The following is a 12,330-nucleotide window of genomic DNA, read 5'->3' as shown; positions in this document are numbered from 1 at the left end:
AACCTAAAGGAATTCAGCAGTAGCTGCACTGGTAGTACTCGGAACCATGCAAGTACCTCGGCAACCCCTTCGTTCACAGGAAACCTTAGCCCAACTTCCAGACTGTTCTCGTACACACAAAGTTCGTCGGGTCGAGCATCGGTTGCCATCTCACCGTGTTGTGGGCACTTCATTTGGAAGTCCTCAGGGATGTCATACATAGCTCGGATCCGAGCCATGTCCTTGAGGTTCAATGCGCAGGGTGTGGTCCCAAACCGGCGACCAACCTACAACGGAAGCTCAGCTTCTACACTAGAAGGACCAACCTCAACCTCCTCAACCTCGGCATCCTCGAAAACCCCAACCTCGGACTTGTAATTGGACCCACTAGAACCAAAAGAGCAAGAAGCGGAAGAAGAATGGGAAGATGAGGAAAACATCTTATCGAGCTTGAAGCCGAGGAATTAAAACAAAGTGTTGAGCAACGCTAACAACACCCAACCGAGCTATCCCAGCAACTCCTCTCACAAATGGAAAGGGGGAAATACCCCTCCACCCCTTCTTATAGCCCACAGGAATGCGAATCGACGTTAGATCTACGGTAAAGATCAAGCGACGCCCTGACAAAGCTCAGGAAGACCAATTGACTCAACTGTTACTGCATATGCAAAGCTTCGGAAATCGAAGCGACGGCCTTGAAAAGTGACGGCTAGGGCATTAATTGCTCCAATCCACCCCGTGGTAGTGGTCCAACCATTGACCCAGGTGCTTGAGGTTTGCCCAGGCCCACTAGGTCAACTAGTTCCCCTGGTTTCCTCAGGACGCCCAACAACAAAGGAGGCATCGCTCTGCTCCAGTCGAGCATCCCACTCTTCGACTTCAGAACTGGGGAGTGGTTCTCGGATCTCGAAATTTCAAGTACAAGTTCCTTAGCCGAAGAGCATACCCCCAACTTCGAAACTTATAGACCACAACCAAGCATTACAATAGCTCAGCACCTGCGAGGCCCCCAACTTTGAAGCTCGGCAAGCCGCAACCGAGCATCGCAATAGCTTGGCACCTGCGAGGCCCCCAGCTTCGAAACTCGGCAAGTCATAGCCAAGCATCGCAATGGCCTCATTTCCGCAGCTCAGCACCGCTAAAGGCCCCGACCCTGTAGCTCGACGCACCATGGCCGAGCATCACGATGACCTCAACTCCGAAGCTTAGCCTCCGACCGGCAGCAAAAAGCCTTTCCTTGGCATACGACCGAGCTAAGCCCCGACTTCGGAAGCTCGACACATCATGGTCGAGCATCACAGTTGCCTCAACTCTGAGATTCGGACCCAACTCCAAAGCTCGGCGCACCATGGTCGAGCATCACAGTGACCACGGCATAGAAGCTCGACTTCCACATGGAATCAGAGCCTTTCCTCTGCTCTACTAGGAGGACGGACCTTGAAACTCAGTTCGACACTTCGGCTCTCTGTCGAGCTATGCAATCGTGCAACACTTCGGACCAAGCACTCCCCCTCCTCGGCTCTAGAATTGGGGGAGTGGTGTTCAGACTTCGAAGTTAGAGCTCTTAGAGTTCTACTGCCGGCGATGGGAAGATTCCTCGGCCACATTCCATGTTGCTTGGTTCTCAAGATTGTGACAGGCGCCGGGGAACACTAAAGGGGCTAGACACTCATCCAGACATCAACTTGGAAGTTCCTTAACCGAAGAACGAATTGGACTACTTCATTCCTCGATTTCAGAACTTGGGGGGGTGGTGTTTGGGTCATGGCTGAGCTGGCCCTATGAAACACATGACTGCCTAGCTATCGCCTGGCCACGTCACCCTAGCTCGGCCATGTTGGCATAGCTTGGCCACGTCGGCCTAGCTCGACCACGTTGGCATAGCTCAGCCGAGCTACGCTATTATTGTGGCCCCCCATCTTATCCTTTCAGCCACGTCAACTACACGTCACATGGATGAGCACAACTACATATAAGGAGGAATAAGGAAGACGACTCCGCTGGGGAACGAGACTCTATCCGAAAGCCTCAGCGGCTAACCTCATTCCAACTACCCTAAAAGCCCAATTCGACCAGAACACGGATCTTCGACTATAAAAAGGTATTCCATGCTCGAGGTAAGGGATCCCAACTTCTGAGACCTACACTGCTACTTAGCTCGGACCAGCATTCTTATAGTTCGGCCTGACCGCTTACCACCTCTTACTGACTTGAGCGTCAGAGTACTTACCCGGGGATAACTCCTCGGGCCTCTAACTTCTTCTTCCTTGATCACAAGTCTTGAAGTGCGACCTCGTCCTTGTAGCTCGGCTCTGCCTTGCCAGCAAAGACTATCTAGTTGTTTTCCTCAATTCATGCACTACCTTAGATTGAACAACATCAATTATCTTACATTTACTTTTTATAAATCTATGCTAATTTTATATATATTTACTTAAATTTTCAATCCAATTGGATTCGAATCAAATATCCTGATTTGTAAAGGAGTGGAATTCGAATCTATGTTTTGCATATGGGATCTAGACCTGTTCATGGGCTGGGTCGGGCCGGGCTTTTACTCATCATTAATGGAAATACGCTAGGCTCGAGCCCGAGCCCAGCTCAACCAACGAGCCTATAACTTGAGCCCGAGCCTGAGCCCGACCCTGATAAAAAGCCCGAAGCCCGAGCCCGAGCCCGAAGCCCGACTTAATAAAAAAAATTACAATTTTCCCTATTCAAATTAGAATTAAAAATTCAAATATATTCTTTTCCTATTTAAATGAACAATGGGCCTACAAGATGGTTTTTTTCCCTTTCTTTTACGTTTTAAAACACAATTTTACATTCTTAAATAAAAAAATTTATTCAAATGGACATAATCACATAACCCGTTTTAAATCTAATTTTAGGTCGGGCCGGGTTCGGGCCGGACTATTTTAACAAAACCTGAGCCCGGCTCAAATTTATTGCGAGCTAGGCTTTTTGGCCCAAGTTTAAGCCCACAGGCCTATAAACATGTTCAAGCCCGGCCGGGGGCCGTTGGGCCACCCGGCCCCATGAACTGGTCTAATCGGATCGAATTAGGATACCTATCCTAATTCGACCGTCGCCCGACAACACATCGCTTGAGGTTAAACGGTCCGAATCAAATAATAGCAGTTAGCGGCAACCAAACCAGACTAATCTCTAATCACTAAAATGGGTTCGCAGCTATATTGTTGGGAATTGGGTCATGGGCCCTACATTGAACGTGAGCCCTGTTTTCGTTTTCGTTTTGGATTTGTTAAAAGCGGACATAGAGCTCTGTATATCTGGATTATTCTAGAAGCCCAATTCATGTCTCACGCAAACAAATGGTCAACATACACAATATCACACACCTCGACCTCGTTAAGTCAAGTCGTTCTCGTGTTCAAAAGCAACCCCACTTCTCGTCATTCACTTCATTATTCAAATATTAATGGGTCTACATACAAACTACGACACCTGCGTTACCAAATATTTTCCTTTCCTAAGACCAACAAACAGACTCTGCACAACATTCATTCTATCGGAATCTTCACCTTTACGTTCCAATCAAATGGCATCTTTTCGTTGTATTTGACCTTTTGTCATTAAAACCATCGTCCGATTGGAATATTTTGCTGTAAATTTGTGATAACAGATGCAGCTGATCACATAAGCTGCCTGAGCCTCTCATATAAAGGAGAAGGGTCACATGAGACTTGAGACTCGAGGCTTGTAGAATTTGGGCTTCTTCTTCTTCTCCCGCGAACAGTTGGGATTTTCCCGGTTCTCCTCTTCTTATTTTATTTTTTTCTTACATCTAAAAAGAAAACAAAAAACAAATTCACACAGAACAAAAGGAAAATCATCCATTCGGACCATTCCATTTCCAAAGCGTAGTGACGACCGAAATCAAATCTTTCCTCATATTTCTCTCCATCTCCTTCTCATTTTGTTACCTGGGAAAGGATCAGAAGAGGCCATAGTTTGTAAATCTGATCTTAGAATTGTTTCTTTCGCTCTTTTGAATCTCCAGACCTTCAGTTTTGTTTTCCAACATCGGTGATTGTTTTCTAAGTATCTCCTCTAATGGCCGGCCGTTATGATCCAAATCCTTTCGAGGAGGAAGATGTCAATCCGTTCGCGGTAAGTTGGTAACAACGGTCTTTGGCTTATCGTTTTTTTCCTTATCTTTTCTTTCTATTCTGCACTTCTTTTTGGTTCTTTTATATGTTTTGATTCTGTTTGTGAAATTCGAATTCATTGGACTCGATAAGTTGGCACCTTACCTTTCTGGATGTTTCATTTGTTCTATTTCCTGTGATTTCTTTCATATATGTTTACATTTCGACCATAGAAGAAAAATAGGGTGGATTTTGTGTTTGTTCGCCTGAATTCTCAAAGATCGGGTTGCCGTGTTTGGTTTTATCTGTTGAATGAAGTAATGGTATGAAAATTCACATTTACGATTTGCATAATGATTTCTTTATGCATTTTGAGGTGCTCATGGGATTTAGTCCATCTCATCTGTAACCAATAAATCTCTAAATGGATGCATTGGTTTTAGTTATCATTGGTTGGTCTTTATATCGCTTAAGAAGGTTGTTTCTGCTTGCTTACCTTTTCCTTTTACTTCCTGTTAATTTTAACTCCTTGTGTTTGTATAACTTGGAAAACAGCCCACGTGATGACCTCAGCTGGGTAAATTTTATTCTCGTAACAACTAGAAAGAATAATTCTCAGGAAACTATAGAATGCTGCATGGCTATAGAACCCATTGCTTGAATCATGATCCCCCATCTATGCAGGAGTTGTAATGCGCTTTTGGAATCTGCAGAACATTTTGAATTCATGGCTACCCTTCATTTTGTTGATTCATGTTATTCAATAATGGCTTAGGAAATGGTCATGTGATGCAGTTTGTTACCTAGATATAAGGACAGCTAGACAAGGTGTTGGATAGAAAGTAAAAGCATCCCTGCAAATATATCTGGGTATCGTTAATTGCTTTTTTTTTTTGGAAAAAAATTAGTAAATAGGATGACTATACTGTTGGAATTTCTTAGACTGATCAGTCAAGTTTCCTAAGGACATTTAGATCTCATTAACCTCTCATTGTTTCGCATTGTCAATTTGTGATATCATGGTTTAAAGTTTGGTGCTCTCATGCTTGATATAGTTCTGGTAGATGAGGTTGAAGCTGATGGATAGGCTGATTTGTAATGGTGGAAAAGAGATAGAAATGGATTTTGCAGGTTAGGTTGGATTTGAAATCCTGAACAATGTGGAATGGACTTGTTATAGGAGGTCTTTTGTATTAATGTCAATGCAAACTGTCTGTGACAAGTGACCACGAGTTTTAGGAGTGTGAGGTGTGAGCCTGGCAAGGTTCAGTATCACGAAAGCATTGGAAAGATGATTTTAGTAGACGTAGTGGGATATCTTCTGGAAACACATGATACTGTGGAAAAATTAAGATATGCATGGATACACTAGGGAAACTCGTATAAATCCGAGCATCAATGACAATCAAATCTCAAATGATTACAAATCACATGATAATAGAAAAAGAAATACGAACCAGGCCTTTGCAACAGGAGTTGTCAAAATGACAAGCAGTTAGAAGTTGGGGGTGGGGTTATGGGTAGGGGGACGGGCTATTGATATTTTGAGTATCCATACTGATTTATTTTAGTTTTAAAGCAGTTAGGAGCTGTTTCTAGTTTGTTTCCTAGTTGAAATTGAAGTCTGTAAAGTGATATCTGAGCCCTTTACAACAGTAAACTGATCCTTTCAAATTGCCTTGAAGTGCATTAATTTATCTATAAAAAAATATCTTGTACAAACAGAATGAATTGCAGGAAACTTGATGGTCAACTACCTTTTTGTCTAATTAAATATTTTAACTCCTATTATGCCTTATGGAATTTTCCCTTTTATCTAGTAAAATCACTTAATTCCTTTTATGCCCTTTCCTTTTTTATATACTTTAAACCTCCCAACACTAATCTTTTCCCTATACTATTTTCTTCTTTTCCATTTTATTCAAAAATTTACTCATGTCATGCCTATCTAATTAACTGCAAAAGAAGAATCTGGGTTGATGTTTTATGAAAAATATGGGTATGGCTGCTCTGACTGAAGAGTGCCTTCTATTTTAGCTCCATATAGCATGTATGTGAACATCCATTTGTATGTTTGATTTATCTCATGAGTTCACTTATGATAATTTATTTATCAAAGTATGTTTCTCCATTGAGTGATTGAGGTTGGCTCCTCTATTTTAATACTATAAGTTTGCTGTATGATCATTACCCCATTTTTAGTTCAATGACAATGTACTTGCTTTCTTGCATGATTCACTAATTTTTGTCTGCTCATTATTGTTGTTGTTGTGGCTTCTACTGTCAATGTCTGACATAACTATCTTGCTGAGATATCCAGAGTCCTGGAAATGTTCCTTCTGCAACAAATTCAAGGCTTTCACCTCTTCCTCCTGAACCTGCAGATTTCAGCTATGGCCGTGGTGCAACAGTTGATATTCCTCTTGATGCAGAAAAGGTAAGTGCAACTTTCTGGAAGGTGAAGAGATCATATCATGTGTGCTATGTATTGTCTTGTTGTAAGCATATATTTTATTTTCTCAAATGTTTTTTTTTTTTTTTTGGTGCAAATTTAGGATTTAAAAAGGAGGGAGAAGGAACTTGAAGCTAAGGAGGCTGAACTGAGGAAGAGGGAACAGGTATTTGTTGCTGTTACTGCAAATTGATGGAATTCATGGACATTTCATGGAACTGATGAATAAACTTATATTTTATAGTTTCATTGTTTCTAATGAAATTCTAACTAGTTTTGGTGTCTCTGTATGAAGTTATGAATTGCATTCATTTATTGTTTTAAAAAGGATACTTGTTTCTGTAGTATATATGTGGTTCTAATGATCTTTATATGTCAAACAATTTAACGATCTCTATATGTTCTTTTTTTTTTATCGCTTCTCTCTATATGTTCTTTTAATGATCATTAATGTTTGCATTTTACACTTTGTTTGTGACTCATGAGGGCACTCTAGAAAGGCAGTTTTTCCCTCTAAAGAAAGTGGCTCTTAGTTCCAAAGCTAATTCAATTTGACCATTTTCATATCTGTTATAAACATTTCTGGGGATGCATTTGGGAGTTGCTTCACTTTTCTGTTTCATTAAAAAGGATGCACGCATCCTATAATTTTGAATGCACTCCGAGAGCAGCGAAGAGTACTAATAACCAAAGTTGATTCATATCATGAAGATGGATGGACCTTTAACTGTAGCATGGTTGATCACGCTTGGGGGTATCGTCAGCTGTAATTAGGAGAGCATGAATTGGAGAGGTTCCGTTGGATTATACAATTTTCATCTTGTTGTATCACCAAGTACTGCTGTTTAAAAGTACAAATGAAAAAGTTTCAGCTTTTGTTTAAATTTTCACAGTAAAATAATTAAAGTTCTTCTCTAATAAGCTCTTCAATGATTTGCAGGAACTTAAAAGAAGGGAGGATGCTATAGCACGAGGTACTTCTCACTCTATTCTATATGTAACACTTAAAATTGATATATGATTTAGCATTTGCTGAGGCTGATATCTTGGTAGTACTCTTTCTAACCCACAGTTTTTGGATACTCTATTTTGTTTCACAGCTGGAATTGTTATAGAGGAGAAAAACTGGCCGCCATTTTTCCCCCTTATTCATCATGACATTGCAAATGAAATACCACTCCATCTACAAAAGTTGCAGTATGTTGCATTTACATCATTGTTAGGTATCATCAATATTTTCTCTTAAATGTTTCAAGCTATTTTTGAAGGATTTATCACAGAAGAAAAATTGAAGATTAGCTGACTTTACATTCCCTTGGTTAGTGAGCACTGATTTTTACATAGATATTTAAGGGTTTATTTATAGATATTATATGCACAAAGGGCATCTCTTTCACTGCTGACTACTCTTGATAGTTGAAGAACCAAAGCATGCAGAACTGGCCTTTCTTTGGATCTAAACTTGTTTGCCCCTCTTAAACCCTGAAGGGTAGAAACTCTAATATCCTTTCTGCTAGATCATAAAACGGGTCTATTTACAAACGTTTTTCTTTCTTCTAATTAGTTTACCATAAGGAAGTTCTGCTTTCAGTTAAATAGGATAATAAACTACGAAATGACATATCAAACTTCTGATTATTTAAACTTTTGAACGGTCCTATTGCATAGAGGCTGGACTGAACTAAAAATGTGAGTGAAGAGTTCATCTGTTAAGGTGTTGTTTGATTTTTACAACAGGCTCGAAATGTGATAATTTGGGAAGTTCCTTTGATTTTTCTTTTGATTTCTAAGTAACACAATGCATATTAGGTTCCAACTAATAATAGGATCTCATATGGTTCTTGATTCTTGATTCTTGAATCAAAATATAGAGCTTTTTATTCTTGTAATTTGACTTGAATTTTTTGGGGGTTTTCTTCTGGAATCTCTACTTAGGAGGTCATTGCTTGGTGTAATTGTAAAATATTGGGCTGACAAGTGTGAAAATGTGGGTTCAAGTCTTTCGCTAGGTTTATTTTGGGAGGTTAATTGGTCTTTCACTAGGTCCTCCCCATTTGTAGTGATCCTCAGCTATAGTATCTTGTTCTCTTAATAAAATTGTGTTACCCATAAAACAGAAAAGAATTTCTTGTTGTTATGCATCTGATTAGCTTTAATATGAATTGCTCAAAAAAAACCTGAATTTATAAAGGTTTTTCTGTTAAACAGGGCTACTTACATAATTGAACTTTTGATGTTGTGCAGGGTTGTTTGCTTGTCTTCTGTGGAATATTGTAGCAGTTACCACGGCCTGGATTAAAGGAGAAGGTTAGTTTGGAAAGTTAAACCTACTTCATATTTTTTTATTATGGATCATATTTATCAGTTTATGTTGTCTGACTTTGATCTTATATCTTGGATATTTGTAGGTGTAAAAATTTGGTTTCTATCTATTATCTATTTTATAACAGGAGTGCCAGGAGGCTATGTGCTTTGGTACCGTCCTCTTTATCGTGCTATGAGGTACGTACTAGTTCTATGTTTAACTGAGACTTTATGTTTATGTATATCATTAAGCCAAATGAAAACTCTGAAACCTGTAAGCACAGGTAAGGCCTGTAAGATAACTAGCTCTAAAGTTAAAAGGGTTTTAGCCTGGTGCGACCCACTACTTAGCTAAGAATTTGCCTGATTGGACGATTGCATAGGCCTTAGATATTAACCATGTTTTGAGTAGTCCAGAGAATCGCATTTCATGTGCTTTATGTCATTGACGTCCTAGTTTTTTTTCCTTGTTGGCCATATTTATGGTCCATCTGCATATTCCATAACTTATTTACTTTATGCTTTTAATTTCCTTTTGGTGAGTTATTATATGAAATGGTATATTTAGGTAATCACAGCACAAGCACTAATAATCCATCTTTTTCTTTCCAGGACCGATAGTGCATTGAAGTTTGGATGGTTTTTCCTATTTTACTTGGTAAGTTATTTTGTTATTGTGGATCAATTTTCTACATTTCAAATTGCACACGGGATGCCTAACTCATAATTCTTCATTTTATGATGACAGGTCCACATTGGTTTTTGTATCTTTTCTGCTGTTGCACCCCCCATTATTTTCAAAGGGAAATCTCTCACGTAAGTTCACCCTTGTGAATTTTGATGACCTTTAAGATATAAAGTAGTATTTAGCCAAAACAAATTTATGGTGCTATCAGCAGATGTGTTGGTTTCTAATTTCCAATATAGTAATTTCTTAAGGCCAAAGATAGGGAGAGGGGTTATCATGCTGATGAATTAGTTGCAGTTCCACATAATCATACATGTTGCATCAAGTGTTAAAAACAATTGTTACATGTTTTCTGAAGAATGAGAAAGTCAACTAAATGGTCTTATAATAGTAGATGCTGTTAAGACATAAATATTTACTTGTAATAATGGATGCTGTTGAGGCACGAAGAACAAGGACAGATTGACTCGTTGGAATCTTCTTTTATACCCTACTAATGATATTTTCTTGTGTAATCCTGTGAAACAGAGGTATCCTGCCCGCAATAGATCTTATCAGTGGAAATGCTTTGGTCGGGGTAAGCTTTTGTATTCTATGGTGTGGATTATCTTAACTATGCACGTATTATAGAGGAAGTCCCAACAGTAATTAAGCTGCCGTTCTTGACTATATATAAATAATAAATAAGTACTTGGATTTATGAGCTTTTACATTATAATTTTGCTAAAAATTTTGGTCATTTGAAATAATTTGGAATTGTGATTCAGATGATTCTGCAATAGTTCTTTCATGGTTTTATGATCTTTGTTGTCAATCTTGGATTTTATCATCTAACATCAAGTGCCAAAATTATAGAATCTTTCCTGGTTTGAATCCTTGACCTTATTAAGCAGTATGCTTTTTTACTTGCAGGTCTTCTACTTCATTGGATTTGCATTATTTACCATTGAATCACTGATGAGCGTCTGGGTCATTCAGGTCCATTTTCTTTATTACCTCTAGCCCCAATTCCACTTATGTCAACACACTTAATCATTGTGTTTCCTTTTTTTTTTGTTTTTTTTTGTGTTTTTGTTTTGTTTTTTTTTTTTTTTTTGCAGCAAGTATACATGTATTTCCGAGGTAGTGGTAAAGCTGCAGAGATGAGGCGTGAGGCTGCAAGAGGAGCCATGAGAGCAGCTATATGACATAGCATAATTAGAATGAAGCATGCATATATTGTGGATTCATTGTGCCCTTGACCACGGGGGAGCAGAGGGAGAAATCTCGTGCTGGCCCGGGCTTTTCCCACATGTTACATAACTTGTTTTGGTTTGTTTTTGTTTCTTAGGATTAGGATTTTACTGGAGGATTTCAATGTGGATAGGAACGTATTGCAAAGAGTGAACTTTGATTTTGTATTGGAGGAATTGCAGATTGCGGTTTCTTCCAAATCATTTTTTGACATGCTTGCTGCCTTTGATTCACTGTCAATCTAAATCTCCCTTCTTTAGAGTGGTTGATTTATTTCTACCCCACATTCTCCTTTTTAGTTGGTACTAGCGGGGACCCATGCGATGTTTAGGATTTGTTAATCGAAAGTTAAATAATAGAAATGGTCATTTACTAAAACACCCTTATAGTTTCATGTGTTTATTAAAATTTACACTATAGTTTGTATTTTACTAAAATATCATTTATAATTTGTAATGGATTTAGTCAATTTTTCATTAGATGATAGTGGAAAATGATAGTATGACCCTAATGTTCATTTAAATAAATTTAATCAAAAGAAAATAAAAATAAAAATATTTTTTGCCCTCAATAAGACACAGGCAATCACTCTATTGGTTATATTTGTTCAATTTTGTTTTCTGTATAAAAAAGTGTTAAATGTATTTTTGGAATAAAATGTTGATTAAGTAAATAACTTCAAAATATAAGAGTTTTTTTGGTAAAATGAAAAGTATAAGGTAAGTTTAAGTAAATATGTAAAACTATAAGGTTGGTTCTATTAAATGACCCTAATAGAAACACATAAGAGTATACAATTGTTTTATATTTTCAACTTTTTATATATAATTATATAATTATGTATAAACAAACACTTTGAAAAGAAGGCAGATTTCGATTAACAAATTATGTATAAATTTATTTTTGTTTTCAATAATTATGTATAAGCAAACACTCCTTAACCAATTATTGTTTATATTCAACAATTGGTCGGTTTTCTAGTATTTTAGGTTGGTTTTGGTTCAAAAATTTCTCAATGCAACTAAGTTGGATCAGTTTTGTATTAATCATGGATATATATTAATATTTTATATTTTAAATATAATTTTTAATATTGAAAAGTGGGAAATTTCCCATACTTCTTAGTCTAAAATGTTTTATATCATAAATTTAATTTTTAACAATTGCATTGTAATTTTTAAAATTTAAATTCAACTTTTAAGTTTAAATCTTTTGAACCGATTGACCAAACCAAAAAAATCGACCCAAACTGATACAACTTGAGTGGGTCGATTTTCACAAATGGTCAATTAGTTTCAGCTGACCAACTCCCCAACCTGACCAAGTCAATTTGGTTGGCCAAATAGCTTACAACCAAATTGGTTTGTTATAATCTTCAATAATTATTGAAAATTTATAGAAAAATACATAATTATTGAAAATATATTGATAATAAAAAATATAATAATTACAAAAATACAGTAGCTACTAAAAATATATTAAATTAGTCAATAAATAGTATAATCTCAAATAATAATTTAATCTCTATTAAATATTAATCAATAATTTATAACAAAAATACA

The 12,330-nt window shown here is 37.5% G+C and overlaps 1 protein-coding gene across 1 annotated transcript; it reads left to right on the top strand.

Annotated features, from left to right (window-relative positions):
* Positions 1–3,687: 3,687 nt before the first annotated feature.
* Positions 3,688–11,041, top strand: LOC104605640 (secretory carrier-associated membrane protein 3-like). The gene is made up of 12 exons (XM_010270484.3): positions 3,688–4,113; positions 6,412–6,528; positions 6,647–6,709; positions 7,484–7,517; positions 7,644–7,766; positions 8,788–8,850; positions 8,952–9,045; positions 9,460–9,505; positions 9,596–9,663; positions 10,064–10,112; positions 10,448–10,513; positions 10,636–11,041. The coding sequence occupies exons 1-12, from the start codon at positions 4,057–4,059 to the stop codon at positions 10,720–10,722; spliced, it is 867 nt and encodes a 288-aa protein (XP_010268786.1). The 5' UTR covers positions 3,688–4,056; the 3' UTR covers positions 10,723–11,041.
* The last annotated feature ends 1,289 nt before the right edge of the window (positions 11,042–12,330 follow it).

The sequence above is a fragment of the Nelumbo nucifera genome, chromosome 1 (assembly GCF_055504915.1).
Source record: "Nelumbo nucifera cultivar China Antique chromosome 1, China Antique-T2T, whole genome shotgun sequence".
Lineage (NCBI taxonomy): Eukaryota > Viridiplantae > Streptophyta > Magnoliopsida > Proteales > Nelumbonaceae > Nelumbo > Nelumbo nucifera.
The sequence above is the reverse complement of the archived record's forward strand: the minus strand, read 5'-3'. Positions and strand labels throughout refer to the sequence as shown.

Coding starts and splice junctions, on each gene's coding strand:
- LOC104605640 (XM_010270484.3), top strand. CDS start 4,057: ATGGCCGGCCGTTATGATCCAAATCCTTTCGAGGAGGAAGATGTCAAT. Junction 10,113..10,447: donor GTGGAAATGCTTTGGTCGGG/GTAAGCTTTTGT, acceptor TTTTACTTGCAG/GTCTTCTACTTCATTGGATT. Junction 10,514..10,635: donor TGAGCGTCTGGGTCATTCAG/GTCCATTTTCTT, acceptor TTTTTTTTGCAG/CAAGTATACATGTATTTCCG.